Raw genomic sequence first — 21,101 nt, 5'->3', positions numbered from 1 at the left:
CAATTTTAATTTCAATTATATATTTTGTGAGTACTTTGTGGGTACTTGGTGAGTATTTATAGTGGGAGTCACTGTATTTATATATTTACATTATGTAACTAATATAAAGCGTTTATTGCTTTCCAACTTTTGCTTTAGCGGATACAAATCATGTTGAATCACTTTAGAACGTAAATATTAAGAGAACAATTGTTTATGATTAGGTTGCGGATCTTTATGCATTTATGATTTATAAAAATTTTCAAAAACAGCTGAAGTGTCAAAAATTCGACAGAATTTAGTACGATTTTTATTTATTTAAGACCTACAAATGTTATTACCAATGAAAATAAGATCTTATTTCGTACCACTTTGTTAAAATTTGTCTACAAAAATTGGAAATTGCATAAAAACACCCGCAGTTTATTTATAATATTATCAGAGAGTATATCTCTGATTATATATATTACAGACTTATACATAAATATAAATAAAACATTAAATTTCACATAAGAAATATTGAAAGTAAAATTAAAATAATGTATCTTGAACAATAGTATAATGAATCTTGAACAAAATACATTTGAGCATTCATACATTAAGCCGCTTTCCATTGAGGTCTTCGAATTACGGCAACCTGTCGTCAGATGTTGGCTTTGCGTCAATGTATGTAAGGGTGCTATTTTAATTTCGAATTTCGGACGACCCTGATGTACTCTATAAGGTATACAGTTAGTATTTCATTTCAACAATTGACCTGTGAAATCGGATTTTCAACGAAACAATAAATAATTTGAAAGGTAAGAATCTGAATTGTCATTGCTGTGAAAAGTAACATGTATAAATACCATGTGTTTCTAACCACACAATATCCTAGTTACACTGTAACACAATAGTATAGTAATCTAATATAGATTTGTTAGTTTTACGTAATTGAATATTTTTTATTAACTTTGGAAAATTTCATTATCCTTTCTGTTCTCTCGATTTTAATTTATTTAATATTAGGTATCATAGAATGTATGGAGAATAATTCTACTTTTACATTTTAGATGTGCGAACCAAAATACTATGGAAAACGAAGAAGCATTGTTCGTAGAATTGGTTCGTTTTTACCTTTAAAACCTCCACCGAAAATATATGTAAGCGTCACTCCTTTACACTCGATGACAAGCTCTATGATCAATGAAGAAACAAGCAGTGACTCCAAAAATCCAAATGGATTCGGACAAGCAGGGTAATCATATATTCTTAACGATTCTCACGTTGTTTCATTAATTGGACAATTTATTAATACAATAATGTATGCTTTATATTAGGTTTTCTAATATCAGGCCAGATTTATTGGAACCACTTAGTTTCGGGTCCGAAGTTCGATTGCTAGCATTAGAGCAGGAACTTCAAGAACTTAGGGAACAAGTATCGGCGATAGTTAAAAGCAACAAGCAATCTAGATGTTCGCATGAATAGAATATTGATAAATAATGATAAATATTGATAAATAAGATTGTGCATTAATTCAAATATATTTCAGACACGTCCACTGTGTCTCTAGCGAATGGGGATAGCGATAATGCTACAGAAACACAGCCACCGCCACCACCGCCACCACCATTACCACCACCTACAACTCCTCACATTGCAAGAAGAGCAAGTTTACAAGAGCATAAAGTCGAAGAACATAGAAGACCATTAAACTCGCAAGCATCTATGATTGATGTTTTCAAAAACATTGAGGGAACTCAAGTAACTTCGGTTGTGAAGTAATATTGATTATAATGTCTGTTGCGTACGTATCCGATTATTTATTGAGAATTATAATACGGTGTAATATAATATTTCAGATCTCCGAGAGGACGAACTTTTCATATAAAACATGAGAACAGTCCTTGTAACGACTTGCTCGAAATATTGAGAAGACGATACGTTCCGATGAATTCTGGCAACACTAGGAATTCCACAGTTGACTTGGCACTGGATGATTCTCTTCCAAGTGATGCATGAAGACGTTCTATTGAAAGTTTTCCAAATGAGCATCGTGTGAGATACATGTGCCATATATTGTTTCGGATGGTGTTAGTAACCGGCTAATGAATTTAACGGCTAGTTTCGAGACAGGTGTGCATCGACGATGCAGTGCGATGGTTGCGAATGATGTAAAACTGATATGGCCAAAACCATTTAAATTGTGATTAACAGTTTTATTTCACAAACTGATTTTTACAGTGTGATCTTCATCACATTATCCAAAGATGTAATTAATTACATCGCAAGCACAGACTAAAACATTAAGTTGTTGATTAATAGACCATTGTGTAAGGTACTTTCAAATTAAAGTAAATATTGGGTTGGCAAATAAGTTCGTTCGGTTTTTGTGATTTATTCCACTCTGAAAAACCGAACGAACTTATTTGCCAACCCAATAGTTACACACACGTTCTTCAAGGTAAAGGAATATGGATCATTTCGTTCGAATTAGTGAAAAACATAACTTGCTGGAATGTAAATAATCGTGACATGTATACTAAAAAGTTACATTTTTTTCATTAATTTGAAAGGATCATAATTGACAAAGTGTCTTGAATTGTAGTAAATAACGATGTAGTTCTCTTTTTAATGCAAACAATCCACTGTTTTTAATTACGAAGTTCTTATCGTATGAAACGCTATCGCATTGATTAAAAAAAATCGTTTAGTTTACGTGACGCTTTTGAATTTGTTTTGTTTCGTTTCATCTGACATTTTTTCAAATTTGTTGCTCAATGTTGTTAAGTATTTTGTTTCTTTTAATTTTTGTCGGAGAACTACATTACGCGCTTTGCTTTAGCGAAGAAAACTAGTATTTATTTTAACCTTTAGAAGGCTGCAAATTGGGAGTTTTGTGTAACACATTGATTGTTTCCTAGTAATCTTCTAAATACGAAAAATTTATATATATTATGCAGAGTGTCCCGCATACAATGGACAACCGATTAGGAAATAATTCTACATGCAAAAGTGAGACGAAACTGAAGAATACAATTTTTTCATTTGACATTCCGTTTTCCAGTAAATCGAGTTTGAAAATTCAGCGAATACATGTGCTATTAGTAGACCGGATTTTATGCATTTACGACACAAATGAGGAGGTGTAATTTAAAACAGCGAAGACATTAGAAGAATTTAAAAATACTGTTATATTATTTTCAACCTACTAAACGTATTAACGCAGAAAATTAATCTCTATTTCTGTTGCAATTCAGGTACAACATTTTTATTTTGCATAAAGATCCGCTGCTGTCTAGCTATTAGATAGGAATTGTTTGATGCGTCTGACCATGACCTGCCGATTATACTGCTTGCTATACTAAAGCACGCAATCCCGATGGATTTTTAAACTACTTTTTCTCGAAAAGAATGCGTCAAATAAAAAATTGTTATTTTTCAGATTCGTCTCACTTTTATGTGTAGAATTATTTCCTAATCGGTTGTCCATTGTATGCGGGGCACCCTGTATATATATAGAACATATACATTTTTTTCGTAAAGAAAATTCAAGTTGTCAATGGAAAAATGCCGGCCCTCTAAAGGTTAATTTCGATGAAATGCGGTGTCGCAGACACTGTGTTCTAAAGCCATAATAGTTCAGTTTAAATTATGTACGTTTAAGCTCTACGAATTCTTAGGCAAGAATGTTGTGATATCAAAGTCATGCAATTACGTTTACGCATTAGATCCTGCTGTAGAGAACGGTATACATATTCTCTATAGGTAAGAGCACAGGCTTTCCACGCAATGGATAGTCGTACAGTTGTATTTATGGCATAACATTATATAAAACACATGTTTTCACAGTAACGAGCGAATGAAAATTTAATAGAATATGCACACAATGAGACGACGAAATGGACTCTATGTCCTATGAGATTATGCTCTCAAAATATCACTGTGTGATGTACATATTTTACGTTTACCTGACTAACGGTTGCTCTTATAAAGAATCTAGGGACGAATGTAGTACAAGATCGTCACAATAATTTGTGATTAATCAATGGTGAACATACTTTCAGTTTTTATTCCTTTTATTTTATTAACATTCAATGTTTGATTTCAACGATTTTTTGACACGGACGTATTTAGGGAACGCAATCTTCTGTTGAAAGGGATGTCATAATAGATTTTGGAGACTGAGTGTATCATTAATGATATTACAAATGTACAGAAGATCTGTTTTATACATGAAGCTTTTATCAATAATTAAAAGAAAATAAACGTTATTGTTGAACAACAAACTGTGTATTTACTTATTTGCAGGTTGTCCTATTTTTTAGGTGACCGTTGTTTTTTTATACGGAACCGTATAGAATAAGTTAATAAGTAAATGTATAGAACTGTATTAGAATATTGAAGTTTCATGGAAAATTATCGTAATATTATTCGTTCGAAGAACCGAGCTACAGTCGGTGTACAAAGTATTCGTACACCTTTTAGAAACGAATAAATTTTTCAAAATTGGACTCAGCAGCTTGAGTTTTTTGGAGACGTTAGAAGGATTAGTTTACTAGCTAATGTGTAAATAATTTTTTTTGTAATCGTTAGTGGTCGCAATTATGAAGGAAACATTAAAAACCACGATTCTTAAATTTTTTATCTGTGCCCGTAGTAAAAATTTAAAACATATTTTGTAAATCTAAGTAAATTATATGTATGTACAAAGTTTCATTGTGTGTGTGTGTGCGTGCGTGTGCGTGTGTGTGTGTGTGTAGCTTCCATTTAAAAAAATTTCATCGCTCTATCTCATTTCTATCGAAAGTTCTTTGATTTTGACACAGATTACATCGGTTTGGTCGTTGGGTGCGGCGCGGCGCAGTGACGGGATATGGAGCGGCGAACGACCGTTCTGGTGGTGAGCACCACTGGCGGCAACTCATGTCGGGCGAAGATATTTTGCTTTCGGGTTCGAAAAAAACGTCGACGTTCCAAACTTGAGAGGGTGGTTTCTCAAGATAAAAGTCTGCTCTATCGCGTGGTATAGTTCGATTTTCCGCTGGGCCCTTATTTTTTGAGATAAATTGAAAAATATCCTAAAAAATTGGTGCAAAAGTGGGGTCACTCCGTCTTTAATCATTGTTTAAACATGTTTAAACAATCATAATGTATTAATATTGGATATCACTTTATTTGGGAAAGTCTACAGAATCTTTTGCTGCAAAGAACAATTCAATACGTTTTATAATAACATCACAATATTTGTTTAAAGTTGAAAAATATGTTCTTTTCAAAGCCATGTTCCTCAAAAACTGTGCGTATAGGAGAAAAATCAAGGACAGAGTCGGAATCAGCGCAAGAAACTGTATAAGGACCCAACAGTAATTAGGGAACAGATTTGGTGTTGGACAGTGTTATCATCGTATAGACGTAGATGATCTTTGAAAATAGCAGTAATGACGTAAATGTATGAACTACGGTAGATTCTTGTTCGTTAGGTTTAACAACCCTTTAAGAACTTTTGTGGAACTAATAGGTCCCGTGTAGGTTCAATACTCAATACAATGTTCTCTGATAATAATTAATGTGTTGGTATCGCCGGCTTTATTATACACGTTATTAAATCGAAACTTTTGATAGTATGGTGCGTTCTATACAACGTCTCTAGAGAAGGGGTTTTAATAAGTGACATATGAATGCAGGGTGAGACACAGTTTCGTATATAAAGCTGCAGCCAACGAATCTTGGTATCAGTATCGTAAATTTTGCAGCAACTGACTCTTCGGACATTGACAGGTGTATCACCAGTATCGCGGAAGGTAATGATTCTATATAAAATTGATTAAAGTACAAATATTATAATCAAACTGCGAATCTTTATGCATTTATGAAGAAATTGCGGTTGGGTGAAATATAAAACAGTAAAAGATTTAAAAAATTCAAGAATGTTGCAATGTTGCTTTTAATGTAACAAAATCGTTAAGGGATGAAATCAATTTTTATGTTATTCCTGCTTCCCAGAATCAATGCAAAACATTTTTATTTTGCATAAGATCCGCATCAGTCTAATTATAATATTCTATAATTTATTTTTATAACGATACCGTATCAAATGTTTTTGCCAAAATAGAAGTTTTAAAATAATATAATCTTAAATTACCGGTATGTATAGGGTTTGAATATGTTATTAAACAAATAGCGATTGTATCCTTACATTTGATTAATTATTATCGTATTGCCCATGCATAAATATAAATATATAAATAACTACTGACGTTTTGCGTTCGTAATAGATATAATGCAAATGTTACTCAATCTGTTGTATAATTTTTTACGGATTATATTATTTATTTATAATAATCGAATATTTTACATTTTTGGCCGCTAGATATGGCTACAGCATTTCTGAGTGTGCACTTTTTTTAATTAACATAGAGATTGTGTAATTTAAAATCTTGATTTTCTGCAAATATACAGCAGTATAAGTTGTAAAGTACTTTTGCACGATTTAATTATTCTCTTTGAATTATATTGATTTATAATGGAAGTTATATAATTCAAAACACGTTTTTTTTCAACACAAACACTACTTTTTACAACTATACATATAATGCTAAAGAAGACAATAGAATTTTAATAGTGATCTCGCGTGATCTAGTAACTCTTCTAAATTATACAGCTTTAACGAGTGTTATTTGAAAACAATTTCCTCTGTAACTATAACCAAGGAATACCGAAATGCAAGATTCAGGTAATTAGAAAACATGTTGCTCGTAAAGAAAATAATTTAACAAACCGCGTGCAGATAATGAAGCCAGTAATACCTAAAATAAACCATAATAGACCAATATTTATTGCCGAAAAATGGATAAAGTAAATGGGATAGCAGCGTTTATAATTGCCGTAACACGAAATACATTGTGCGATAATACGACGAGGAAGATTGAAAACAATTTTCAACCTAATAACAAGTGTGTGAAAATATGTATAACTAATATTCCGAATAATTGATAGGGAAGCAATATCCGACGAAAAAATAATTAACGGGTTGAGAGTCTATTTTCGAGGTTTGAATCGTAATTTACAAACAATCATGGAATGAATTTACTCCTTGTTCTAATAGCTTCATTTAGTTGTAAAAATACAGAACTTAAACTTTATAAATTATAGAATATATTAGCAGCTTTTTCTTTCTAAATTATGTCTACAATGTAAACGTATTATAATTGAAATGCTTCGTTACAAAGAAATTTGATGAAAACCCTTAAAAATTCTTTTAACCCTTTGCACTCGTTTGGTGACTCTGAGGTGCCACTAAATATTGTTTACATTTATTATAAATATACCCGTATCTAATCAATTACTAAACATTTAGGTATTGTATGAGGTATCGTACCAATTTCGTATCCATAAAATATAAAAAATCATGGGGATGGGGAAATATTCTAGGTCTGCAATTAATAAATACGAATTATCAAATGCCATGGAAACGAAGGATCATAAAGATAAATTTCAAATTCAATTCTTCTGTATAATTTTTGCGAGCACAGCACAAGGTAAATTTTACAGAACAGTTAAAGATACTGTTACGTCCTAATGGTGGACGTATTATACATATAGATTGTATAGTTTAATTGAAATTTAATTTAAATGATTTGAATTGATTGGAAAGATTAGAATTGAGATATAACGCAGTTTTGAACCTACCTGCATTCACCGGCTTCGGTTCGGGTAATTGAGGATTTCTTAATATTCTATGTGATTTTGATCATGGAATTGGAATGTAGAAATCGAAGTTGGGTAATTCCTTTAATAAATGATTTGATGTGTTATTTGTTTGAATAGAAATAAACAAAAGTATATTTTAAACTCCAAATTTCGGATACATAATATTTCTCGATATAATTATTATAATTTGTTAGTAATTACCGCTAAGTAGACTTTTTCCTTATCAATTAAAACAATCTTCTTGCTGATGGGGGCTGGTGCGTTGCCTTTTCCTTCTAATATGAAGAACCTCAGCCTCATCTCACACACCACACACAAATACAATAAACTGACAAGTTAATATTTGTAGACTGTACTAAGGACTTGTGTACTGTTGACTGACTGTTGTCTGACTGTTGACTCTTTACTGTTGACTGTTGACTGTTTTCTGAGCTTCTAATGAGGAGACAACCCTTTTATAGATTGATCAATCCTTTATGATCAGTTCTTATTTGTCATACTTCATCACCAATTCCTCTTAATCGCTTTCTTCTCTGTCACTCTCTTCTATTGTATTTTTCATCCTCCTCTTGGCTAGATCATATTACTCTCTGCGCATCTCCTAGATCGATTTCTTCTTAGTTGCTTTCTTCTCAGTTTTCAGTGATAGACAGTCTTCAGCGGATATTCGCTCACGATTTATATTTGAAAATGACTCAATCATTTAATGAAATAAATTTCGCTACGCATTTATTTCGTTCAATAAGATTTAAATTAAAAATGAGGTTTCCTAATTCTATCGCACGCAATGTGGTATAATATACGATAGTTCGATATTGATCATCAACAATAATATTTAATATTTAGTTTCTCGTACAACATTATTAGATTAAGCATAGAAATAAATTCAAAAAGATATATGTTATACATCATTGATTATATCAATTATTAACGATGGCTGAACCACCGGACGTGACAATACGAACGAGCGCGGAAGTACTAGTAGATTCAATCTGCAAAAGACACACAAAAAAAAAGAGTTGGTCTTCGGAATCGACCAAAATAAAAAAAACAACTTTTGATCTGTATGCACAACACCGATAGAATGGCACGAGATCACAGTTTATCGAGTGCGCGATTATTTTTCTTCCCCCGTGCGGATTGCAGTTTCGGATGATTGATTTCTTTGATTGCATAGTGAGTTATTCGCGTGAGATTCAATCGGTCATATTGATTTTTTAATCCGCCGAATAAAATTTATTTCCGAAGCGTACTGGGACAATTTGCGTGCGAATCCCTGATAAACAAACATGCAGGAGCGTTTGTATTTGAAACGGATCGCGGAGAAAATTTCATTGCAAAAGCTTAAAGAAGTTTCGTTTCATTTGTGTGTCCTTCCGTTGTTACGAGAATATGCCAGTAGATTCTATTTGGAATAAGTAGCACAAAAATATTTATGTTGCATTTATTTATAGAATTAATACACGCAATTATGTTGCAAAATGTTAATTTTATGTTATTTAAAATTGCATCGCCAGTGATGAGGTTATACATAAATGTTTATAAATATCTACATTAGTACAAATTAGTACATATTCTCTGCACGTTTTAATTTCGTTATTTATCATTAGACTGCGGACTTTAGTGCAAAATAAAAATTGTCTTCATTGATTGTAAGAAACGGGAACCAAATGGAAATATCTTCCCTCCTTTAAACATTGTACACAGTTGAAAATAATGTGTCATCCTTGAATTCTTGCAATGTCTTCACTGTTTTAAATTGCACCCTCTCATTTTTCTATAAATGCCTAAAATCCGCGGTCTATTTATATATTTATTTATAAATTATTGCTTTAACCTCCTCTCCGTGTACTGTTATTCTAATATTAACCGTGTACAGGGAGGTAATTGGACCCCAGGCATTCTTGAAGCAAAATGTAACAAAACTAGAGGGTTATTGTTGCTCGCGGGTAGGATTGCTCTTGCGAGAGTGTTAGTGGTACGCATGGCTAGTAGGGCCTGCAGCTATTAATGTTTTTTATTTGGTGTGTGACTCTCCAAGAGCCACACAAAGAACTTCCCGATTCGTTAGTTGCAGTACATTATTATCATTATTTTTAGTACGTTTTAATAAGATTATACGTTTTGAGGGAAATTCAATAGTTTTCTACTTATCAAAATGTTTTCTATATGGCGTCGCATTAAACCAACATCGTATGCTCGTTGCTCGCTTGGGTCCTTGTTATAGCATACTAATGTTGCAAAATAAATTGTCTTAATTAGTTTTTCGCAAACGATACAACTCCTCATTATCCGGGTTTGCAGTATTGATCTTGGTTTTCTTCGATACTGTTAATTTAAATTGTCCCAAAATATATAAACTGCTCAATTTTGAAACTCTGCTCAGTTCTACATACAACATTTGTAAAGTTCGTTTTTCTGATGTTTTAAAATTCAAACATACTTTCTCGTATGTTTGTCCCTGACTTTTATGAATCGTAATCGCTTCAGTAGGAACCACTGGAAATTGACTACGTGTGATTTGATATTTTTCCTCACTCGACATATTTACTTGATTCGATATTTTTATTATTGGTGTTAAATTTTGATGAATATTTGCATTTTTCATATAATCACGATAACGAGTTCTTACTTTCACTCCTACTCTGGCCAATTGAAAATCTAACCACAATATAGACGGAATTTTAGTATTTTCTTGAAAAGTAATAAATTTTAATATTCCGCATGTGTGCTCCATTAACCAATCCGTTTTCAACATTAATGTTATTCAATTTAATCTCAGTTAATAATTCGTTTTGAATTGATTGTTTTTTTAAAGATTGTAATATAAATTTTTTTTGTACTTTCATCGATATTCGTTGAAAATGTATTCTTGGGAGTAGAGATGATGAACTCACTCTTGCATTGGGATAATTTTCGATTATTGTAAGCGGAAACATTAGCATAAGGTACAAAAAAAATGAAAAAAAAATTTTTTGTGTAAGTACGTTTGTTTTTTCGGTGGAAACTTTCCATCCTCTCGTATAAATTGCATTGTTGAATGAACTTCTTTCGAAAAAAAATAAAAAAACTACTGGATCAAAATGGACCAAAATCTAATCAGCTCTAAGTTACGATGGGGCACATCGATTGCATCATTCATCATTCTGATCGCGTTGTCACTTCTTCAGAAAACGTTAACGAAAACGCGCGCGCGCGCGCACACACACACACACACACACACACATACGAACATTTTGATAAAAATAGTCTAAAATGACTCCAATGATCATGAAACGTGAAGATCTGCTAAAAAATCGATTTTCGATTTTCGGGGTCATTACAATAACTTCCCTATAAAATCGGGAAGTTAAAAATATGTCTGCATAAGTATTTGTGAATTGATTTTTAAAATACAAGTATACAATACTGCAAAAATGTGAAACATATCACAGAAAACATTCCTAGAATATTTTTGGAAATTTTCCATTCGTCAGGTTTTTATTTGCGTTTTTATCAGCCTGGGGTGCTTTTACACCGGATAACGAACACAAAGTAGGACATTTTAAAAATACATAGTATATATGTTTCGCAGAAGAAAGATGCCCATCTTCTTCTAGATGCCCTTGGCTAACCTGTTTAATATTTTTTCTCTGCTCTTCCTTTAAAGTGAAGAGAATTCCTTTACGGTAAGAATTTACACTGTCAATTAAAAATTAATTTAAATAATGTGTTAAAAAATAATACACAGCGAAAGCACGGAAATTGTGAAAATTCTTTATCCTCGATAAGGAATATCATTTGAGTTCCAAATAGTACCGCATTATTACGAATTGTACTATTTTCATGTTTTTCGTTTCAAATCTAACAAGTATTTTCATAGCTATTCAAAATTCACAATCACAAATTCTCAGGACTATCCGCATGGGGTTAGGAAAAATTGCTTTATACTTGTTAGTCCGTCTTAAAAACGTGGTATATATTAAACATTTTTTTAATTATTTAAATAATTATTTTTTGCTTTTTAGTAGTTAATATTGCGTTGTCATCCAGTTCCGAAAGTTTCGAGTCTCTAGCTCATCGGGAAGTTAGTTTAAAATCAATTGCAAAAGTACCGAACAGACAAACAGACAGACAAGAAGCGAGTTAATAAAAACGTGGTAAAAATAGGACTTTCGAGAGCGATCGCGGCCTAGATTGATCTTTTATTTAGCGCTTTTGACCACTGAAAACCCCTGTCTTTGCATTATCGAGAAATGAGAACGCGCATCTCGCACCCTTGCAATTCTGGAAACGAGTCTACGGAGGAATCCGCGGCGAATCGGTTGCGTAAATTCCATCGTAAACACGAAGAGGGGGCGGCGGGCGGAAAAATCGTCGGCGGATCGTCTTTGCGAATCCCCGTGGTATCGCCATTATTGACTAAGGTCGAACAATGCAAATACGGTGGACACGTTTCGCGCGTTTTCGACGACACCGAGAAATGGATCGTCTCTATGCGACAGAGAGATGCTGGTCACGTCTCTTATCCACGGGACACTTAGTAGCACTTACTCTTATCTTAATGACCGGGGACGCGCGTAGCGTTAATGGTTCCTTTAAAATTAGCACGTGGAAACGTACGAGGGTACTCTAAAATTTTTCGAAAAAACCCTCACGTGACGGTCCGCGTACTCGGTTGTCAATGCGACGACGCAGATAAATGTTACTTGTTTTTCTGCTGGTTCTTTTTTTTTCTCTCTTTCGAACGGTGATTCCCCGGGGACGAGCAACTGTCGAAGAACGTACCCGAACTCTAACGCGGCGCGGCGAATGTTAAGTAAATGCGTTTTAACATCGGGGAACACCGGACTCACTTTTTCTTTCACTTAACGAGCCCGCTAATCGGAGAATCTGCGAGTTAATTTGTGAAATGGATGGAATCGAGTGTGACTTCGAGGAATTCGATAGCCGCGCAAGAATTCTCGTTGCTTGTTTCCTTTTTATCGCCGCGCGCGAACGTTTCGGCTCGTTAAGGGCTGACAATTATTTATTTCTAAGAATAGGATCAAATCCCCCTTTCTGCGATAATGTCGAGAGGGAGTGGATCGTTTGTCCGATTTTATTTATACAGTAGTTAAACTACTTGATGGTACAGAGCGGTCTGGTTTCTAACGTTTGCACAACGCACGTTTGCATTACAAATGTATAAACATGACGGACAATTTATTTGTTTCGCGTGAATCCACAAAATTATTGATTGATGACTAGACAGCGGATTTTACGCAGTTCTGATAAAAATGAGTTGGTCTAATTTAAAACATTAAAGACATTAGATGAATTTAAAAAAAATACTTATATTATTTTCAATCTATTGCACACATATTCAGCTATGTTACAACCTATTATACATACTATAAATAGGGATGGGATCAAGTTCAGTATGCACTCACGAATCAGAGTCAATTTCAATAAAAGCTACTTAAAAGCAATAATATTTCAATGATTATATTTGAAAAGTATTCATTTTATACAAACTGTTATCGTACCTCGGAATGAGTACATCGATGTTGAAAGGAATCGAATCTTTCATAAGTAGTATTCGAATCTTGAAAATCAGAACTGCATAATAGGTTTTAAGAACTTTCTTTAGTAAATTCGTAATTATTTAAGAATAATATTTCCGATAGGTTATGAAATTATAGTTACACATGTTGAATTAAATTATGCATTAGAGGACAACATAATTAATTTTAAAGGTAAAAAAAAGAATGATTAGAAAAATCAGAGAATTTCCGGTACGATATTCATAAAAGTTTCGAGTCTGTTCGACCAAGATTCGAATATACTTGCATGTATTGTTTACCAAAGTACTTGTAAAACGTTCGAAACTGTCTGGCATAGGTTCGAGTATACTTAGGAGTACTATTTCTGTTTTCCGAAATAGTCATAGAGAGTTCGAATTCAATCAATCAAAGTTTGAACCTGTTTGCGAGGTACTTGATCCCATCCCTAATTATAATTATTCTTAAATACTACTTTTTGTCCCATAATAATAGTAGCAAGTGAATATTTAAACACGAATTATTGGCGAATGCAGCTGTAAGTTATGTTGTTGCGCAAAATTGCGAAGCCTTCAATCAAAATCAATATTTCATGACATCTGTCATTTGTTTTGACACATCTTTCAATTTTTAGGTTAACCTAATTATTACGAATTATCACTATTTTTCTAATTTCATCCGCTGATCGAAATTAATCGCTTTATCTCAGTTGAATATCAACCCATTGTAAAAGTAAGATGAAAAAAAACAAGTAATGCTGGAAACAATGGAGAACGATGGCTCCAATAATTATAAGCTCATCATTAAGCTCTTTAAGCTTAACGAAATTATTGAAAAATCCAGAAACTATCTGAACACTTTAAATAAAAATTAGGAGTAATATATTTTTAATTTATTGTTAAGAGTGTAATCTAGTTTTTTGATAATAAATGTTGCGTTCTATATTTATTTTCTTTTGCTACTATTATATTATTATGGGGCAACTTAAATTCATCAACTGCTACTATTTCATATTATTTATTAGATAAATATGAGGTTGGACGGTAAATAAATTTGGTTCCAATTAAAAACATGTTCTTACTAAAAAAATTTAGTTAACAAGAAACCACTTTGTAACTATCTGAATAAAAAGAGTCACTTTCAGTTAATAAAGAAAGCACTTTATAATAAAGAAATATATCGAAGACAACAGAACTGATTTATGTTACGATTCAATATCATGCTCTTTAGATTATGTATATCCGCTACTGGAATCTTTTTCTCGTAATTCTATCAGCAATATCTTTCCCGGCTCCAAGTTTTGATCGACCGATGATATGGTTAGTATACGACCGTGAAGAATATACATTCTTCGTTAACCGAACAAATGAGTATGCCAATAGATGAAGCTTAAAGTGGAAATTCGAGTACAGTTTGCAATTAAATTATCATCCAATTCGGTTCGCCGTTTCATACGATCGGGCATTTTACGTTGCGCCGCGACGCGATGCGACGGTCCATTGGCGATTTCATTTGAACGACGTGAAAATTGCTGCGGTAAATTGCGCAAGGGTGTATAGTTTCATTGAATCTTTCATTGCATCACGTCGGATATCATGTTTCCCCTCGAAATTGTTATACGAGATTTCTCAAGATCCGCACGATCCGTTGCGATGTACAGACTCGTAACATAAAATGCGTGTGAAATGTTACAACGGTTATTGCTAGACTGTGGGCCTGTAATACATACAGTGGATAACAAAAGTAAGTTAATACTCATATTTTCAATAATGAAATCACGATAACAGTAATATTTATTCACTTATAAAAATAAACAAGTTGATTACATATTTAATGGTAATGTTGAAAACAAAATTTATCACGACAATCGCAGTGGTCTGAAGATTTATCAAGATATTGATCTTTCTATACTAAACATACAAAATTTGGTGTGCCAAAAGTATATTAAAGTATCGTTTAATAACACTGTCCAACACCGTTTCACAATTGCATTGCGATGGTGGTACTTATAGAGTTTTATACGCTGATTCCGAATCTGCCCTCAATTTTTCTCCTTGACGAACAGTTCTTGACAAACAAGACTTCGAAAAAAAAAATTTGTCAACTTTAAACAATGTTTAAACATGTTTAAACAATCATTGAAGACGGAGAGACACCACTTTTGCAGCAACTTTTCAGGATATTTTTGGTTTTATAAATAAGGGTTCAGTGGAAAATCGAACTATACCACTCGATAGAGCAGACTTTTATCTTGAGAAATCACCCGTTGAAGTTTGCTACGTCGACGTTTTTTCCCGAATCAGAAAGCAAAATATCTTCACCCGGCATGAGTTGGCCAATTTATGTTGAGATCGCGCTAGTGGTGAGCACCACTGGCGGCAACTTATTGTTAATGTTTCTGGTTCGGGAAAAAACGTCGACGTAGCAAACTTCAAACGGTGATTTCTCAAGATAAAAGTCTGCTCTATCGCGTGGTATAGTTCGATTTTCCGCTGAACCCTTATTTTTTTTAGATAAATTCAAAAATATCCTGAAAAGTTGCTGCAAAAGTGGTGTCTCTCCGTCTTCAATGATTAATGTATTAGTATTAGATATCACTGTATTCGGGAAAGTCTACAGAATCTTTTGCTGTAAAGAACAATTCAATATCTTTTATAATACCAACACAATATTTGTTTAAAGTTGAAAATTTTTTTTTTCGAAGTCTTGTTTCTCAAGAACTGTTCGTCCAGGAGAAAAATTAAGGGCAGATTCCGAATCAGCGCATAAAACTCTACAATAAGTACCACCATCGCAATGTAATTCTGAAACAAATTTGGTGTTGGACAGTGTTATTAAACGATACTTTAACTTACAATTAGTTTTGGCACACAAAATTTTGTATATTTAGTATAGAAAAATCAATATCTTGATAAATCTTCAGATCACTGTGATTATCGTGATAAATTTTGTTTTCAACATTACCATTAAATATGTAATTAACTTGTTTATTTTTATAAGTGAATAAATATTACTGTTATCGTGATTTCATTATTGAAAATATGAGTGTTAACTTACTTTTGTTATCCACTGTATGTATGTTTGCTATATGTTATTTCTAAACTGCGGATCTTTTTTGATTTGCAACAAACTGGAGTAAAGTAGAAATTTATTTTCTTCCCTATTATGTTTAGTAGGTTGAAAATAATATAGTAGTATGTTTAAATTTTCCTAATATTTTTGCTATTTTAAATTACACCTACTCATTTTTGTCATAAATGCATAAAATCCGCACTCTAGTTTCAAATTAGGTAATGAAGAAGAAAAGTAAGCTGAGAAGCAGCAATATTTTGATAAACCACGATCTGACCAAAGGAGAGAGAGAGAGAAATTCAAGAGAAAATTCTAGTAGCTGCAAGAGAGGAAAGGAAAAAAGGGAGAAGTGCGAGGGTAGGTTACCAGAAGTTAATGGTAGAGGGAAGATGAATAGATTGGAATGACAAGGTAAAAGAGAGATCGGTCAACAAGGGGACATCAGGATTTTTAATAAATCGGCAGTTCAACCAGGACACCGGTAAATAAAGGGCAAACGAAGAGAGGAAAGGACGGGTAAAATAATCTTCTGGAATGTTGCGGGAATCTCAAATGTTATTTCAAATTCATTAAATTATTGAAGAAAGAACACATTTTTGTTTCGCTGCTGTTCCTCTTGATCGTAATCGATGGAGAGCATTTTTATTTTGCATAAAGAATTGAATTTTTCAGTCGCATGTATCTACATACATGAAAATTGTCGCTGTTGAAATGCATGGTCTTATTCATCGTTTTTTATAGATACTGCAATTAAATAGAAATTTCTTTGTTGCATTATTTTGAGCGACTTTCAAAGAGAAGAAACTTTTTCAGAAACTTTAGTAGAATTATTTTAATCGAACAAGAACTGTGAAGTTGAATAATGGATGAGCATGAGTATACGTTTTAACGTGAATCGAACAATAAAGCGTCTCGGGCTAATATAATCGTTTAGATAGGGAAGAAATACATATAAATACGTAGAAATATGTGCAGCTTAAATAACTATCATTTCTATATGTAATGTTACTATGCAACTTGCAGCTATATCGAATTTAAATAATTGCGTTTGACAAATAATCAATAATAATTTCTAGTTTTATTTTCAATCAAAAATTTCATTTTTATATTCTGTTTAGCTCCGTACCGTGTGATTTTCTTTGCGGTTACAGTGACTAGAATTTCCTTCACTTTAATCATTTCGTAAAGGAAAATGTATGTCTACATTTATTTCGATGCTAGGTTGCGTATTGTAAAGAGATTAGAAGAATTTAACACTAACCGTACCGGATACAAGATAACCGGATATACATTGTTCTATGAAAATTAAAAGACTGAACTTATCCAGATTCGTCACAATTTTTATAATAGTACGTGCTTGGATGAAAAAATGTATCGAATAATCTCAGTAATTAAAAAATAATATTGTTGGCTTCTTTCGACTTATCAAATTATTGAAAGAAGAAATATATTTTTATCCGACTTCCATTTCTACCGATCAACTTGGAAAATGTTTACTTTGCTTCGAGGTGTCTATTGTTAAGTCAAAAGGAAGAAATGGCATTTATATCCTTACGAGTCTGACTTGATATATCGTTCATTCATAAGGAAAGTGACATAGGTCATAAAAAGGAAATTTTACAGGAGAGCCATTTGAAAATTATCTATTTTTTAAATTGTATATCACCAACTTAGAAATGTAAAATAATTTGACGTTATTTAGATACTGATTTCATTGTCATGTACATACATTAGTTATAAAGTACACCACAATTTATATGTATATTTATATGAACGATATGGCAAGGGATGAAATATTGTTTTCTCTTTTGGCGGTTATTTTTTTCACGCACTTTTGCGTTACTTCGAAAACAATTTCTGTCCGTTTCTGATTAAAACAGGTGACGGAAGCGTTAAATAGTTCGGGTTATGCTCGTTCTTAAATTGCCCGGCTTCGAACGGATCGTTGAACCGACAAGCCAACCGTGACACTCGAACAATCCATTGTTTTGTGTTCGCACTCGTTGCACACAGTCTATGCAAACCACTTTTTCTCGTGGCTCAGCTTCAGTGAAAGAGTGCACGAAAAAGATACAAATGCAAATCAGGTGCCGAGAACCGTTTCTGTCCGGAATACGTGTTTATATCGATTTATGACGTAATAATGGTTGGAACGCGGAATTCTTGTTTCTGCGACTTGAATTAAGTTTAATAGAATTTCCGGTAAAATATAGCACTTCGAAGTTGAACGCAAAAATTTCGAGATTTGTTTTAAAGTGGGCCACGGAAGGATGTTCACGATAAGTGTTACGAATTTTACATGTTTTAACGTGGCTATTACATTATGCTAGTAATAATTCACTGTCGAGAATCTCGGATAACGTGGAATTTTATTTCCTGCATCAAATGGCATAAATGTTTTAAAAGTAGTACAGGAAAAGTTTTTATAGAAGTTTCTGTTTTATCTTTCTCTCATTATGTTTATAAATTAGAATAAGCAATAGGGCGTCACTAATACTTACGGTAAAAGTTCGCGTTGAATTATAAATGTTACTTTGTCGTAAATATTTTACGTACGAATGTCGTAAATATTTTTCAGTTAACGTAGGTTCTTAATTTGTTCAAAAATAAATACTGAATTTGCTAAAATGTAATAGATTATGCATCGATATATATTTAATAATTTCGTTACTTTTTTGGGGCAGTTAATTATCGAAAGTAACTGATGACTAACAATAAGCTGCAAATGTTTACTTTAATAAAATACAAATTAGCAAGCAATTGACTTAAAAATGTTAGTTGGTTAAGCTTAGATAATCTATACTTAGGTTTTTTAATTTAACTGTTGCTTTTGTATTCGTGCAGGCGACAAATATATAAACAATATTGTATACTGTCTAGTGCAGTTGTGTAAAATAAAAAAGCAGCAACATTTAACAAATACCTTCATAAATAGTTCAAGTTAAGATCTAGGATCTAAGGTCAATGCTAATAAAAGTTCGTGTTCTTAATGTGTTGTTAATTGGAAATACCACAGAAATTTGCTATATTACCCAGTATTATTGCAAGTAGGATATTTACGTGTTCTCCTTTGGCAATATACATTTTATTTGCATAATTTATATATTGGTATATTGATACATCATGTTTACCTAACACATGAATATTCAATAAGACTCGGGAATGTACCTTTTACCTTCTTATTAAAAATTCAGAATATTTTTAGTTCATTGCACCTAACTATTTAAAAAAGTTCATCGTTTAACTGAAAAGTAAACGGGATTTTTCCACGTTTTTGGTATTTAATAAACTATTTATTGTACTTGACGTTACTATAATAATAACTAGACTACGGAACTTTATACATTTATAGCAAAATTGAGTACATCAAATTCAAAATTATTGGAGAATTTAAAATATTGAAGATGTCACTATATGTATATGATTTCTCTTCCCCAGTTTTTATTTCTTGCAATCGATACAGACAATTTTTATTTTGCATAAAGATCCGCAATCTAATAATAAGTTATTAGTAGACTACGGATTTTTTTTTTATGCTTTTATGACAAAAATCGTTAAGCACAATTTAAAGTAGTGGACATATTAAAAAGATTTAAAGACATCAGTGTATTGGCTTTAATTTAATCAGATAATTGGAGAAGAAAGAAATTTTTATTTCGCTCCTGTGTCTTGCAATCAATGGAAACATTTTTTATTTTGCATAAAGATCCGCAGTCTAGTTATTAGTGACAACAGTGATTTTCTGGTTTTCTCTTCAGATGGCTACCAGACACGTACTCACTTTCTTCGTGTTGTCATTGATGACAACAGCAGTTATTTGCCAGACGTTCCAATATAGTCACGGTTGGACGAATGGTAAGAGATCGTCATCCATGCTGGACGATCTCGTGAATGCCGCTAGCAAGAATCCGCATCAATTAGACAATACCCTTGTCGACTGCGAGCTACAGAAGTTGAGATTACTGCTTCAAGGAAACCCTAACAGCCAAGTAATACTGCGCTTAATCGTCGTGTCAGCCGAAGTTGCTTCATTAGAAATTTGTCTTCTAATCCGTCGTTTTGGCTCGCGAAACTGTGGCGTCGCATCGCTCTGTTTATACTTTACACTTTTTATTATTCTTCCGATTCATTGCGTAGTACTATATTCTGCTATTTTAATCATATTTATTGTACAACTTTTTCAAATCTTTCTTTGCAGCTGATACAGCTCCCTTGCGAACTATTCTTCTCTGCAAAAAGAAATTACGCGGAATCCATGGACCACGCCGAGCACGTCCGGCAACAGCCTACTTCCATCAATAACAATTATTAACTCATTATTCATTAATCATTAGTAGACTGCGGATCTTTATGCAAAAGAAAAAATGTTTGCATTGATTGCAAGACACAGGAGACAAATAACAAAATTCTTCTTTTAATTATCTTATTAAAGTGAAACTAATACACTGGTGGCCTTAAATCTTTTTAATACCTCCACTGTTTTAAATTGTACGTACCCATTTTTGTCATAAATGCATAAAATCCGCAGTCTAATCATTAGATTGGATTAATTAATTAGATTGACATTTTACTCGGAACAAATAAAAAACTATATCCACGAAACTGTTTTGTGCTTCTGCAATTATTACGCCCTTCCCAATCTTTGCAGATGCTATAAAATAATTATTAGCTTGTTGATTTTCATGCGAATTTCCTTTTCGCGGGAACGATGTTTGTAACAATTGCGCATAGCGCTCCGTCGTTCTTCTCGAACAATAATAATTATCAGTAGACTGCGGATCTTTATGCATTTATGGCGTCTAAAAATGTTCGCGATAATTGCTAGAAAATAAA

General features: G+C 32.8%; 2 protein-coding genes across 2 annotated transcripts; both read left to right on the top strand.

The window, feature by feature from the left end:
- The first annotated feature begins 41 nt into the window (after positions 1 to 41).
- On the top strand, positions 42 to 4,274 carry LOC143217735 (uncharacterized). The gene is made up of 5 exons (XM_076442299.1): positions 42 to 779; positions 1,032 to 1,216; positions 1,299 to 1,435; positions 1,514 to 1,742; positions 1,824 to 4,274. The coding sequence occupies exons 2-5, from the start codon at positions 1,032 to 1,034 to the stop codon at positions 1,981 to 1,983; spliced, it is 711 nt and encodes a 236-aa protein (XP_076298414.1). The 5' UTR covers positions 42 to 779; the 3' UTR covers positions 1,984 to 4,274.
- A 510-nt stretch (positions 4,275 to 4,784) lies between these two features.
- Crz (corazonin) lies at positions 4,785 to 20,861 on the top strand. The gene is made up of 3 exons (XM_076442303.1): positions 4,785 to 5,765; positions 20,027 to 20,257; positions 20,467 to 20,861. The coding sequence occupies exons 2-3, from the start codon at positions 20,027 to 20,029 to the stop codon at positions 20,578 to 20,580; spliced, it is 345 nt and encodes a 114-aa protein (XP_076298418.1). The 5' UTR covers positions 4,785 to 5,765; the 3' UTR covers positions 20,581 to 20,861.
- Positions 20,862 to 21,101: the final 240 nt, after the last annotated feature.

The sequence above is a fragment of the Lasioglossum baleicum genome, chromosome 17 (genome assembly GCF_051020765.1).
Source record: "Lasioglossum baleicum chromosome 17, iyLasBale1, whole genome shotgun sequence".
NCBI lineage: Eukaryota > Metazoa > Arthropoda > Insecta > Hymenoptera > Halictidae > Lasioglossum > Lasioglossum baleicum.
The sequence above is the reverse complement of the archived record's forward strand: the minus strand, read 5'-3'. Positions and strand labels throughout refer to the sequence as shown.

What these genes read in the sequence shown, in the direction of transcription:
- LOC143217735 (XM_076442299.1), top strand. Translation starts at nt 1,032, where the DNA reads ATGTGCGAACCAAAATACTATGGAAAACGAAGAAGCATTGTTCGTAGA. An exon ending in AATGGATTCGGACAAGCAGG is followed by an intron (nt 1,217 to 1,298) that starts GTAATCATATAT and finishes GCTTTATATTAG; the next exon opens with GTTTTCTAATATCAGGCCAG. An exon ending in AAGCAACAAGCAATCTAGAT is followed by an intron (nt 1,436 to 1,513) that starts GTTCGCATGAAT and finishes AATATATTTCAG; the next exon opens with ACACGTCCACTGTGTCTCTA.
- Crz (XM_076442303.1), top strand. Translation starts at nt 20,027, where the DNA reads ATGGCTACCAGACACGTACTCACTTTCTTCGTGTTGTCATTGATGACA. An exon ending in AAGGAAACCCTAACAGCCAA is followed by an intron (nt 20,258 to 20,466) that starts GTAATACTGCGC and finishes CTTTCTTTGCAG; the next exon opens with CTGATACAGCTCCCTTGCGA.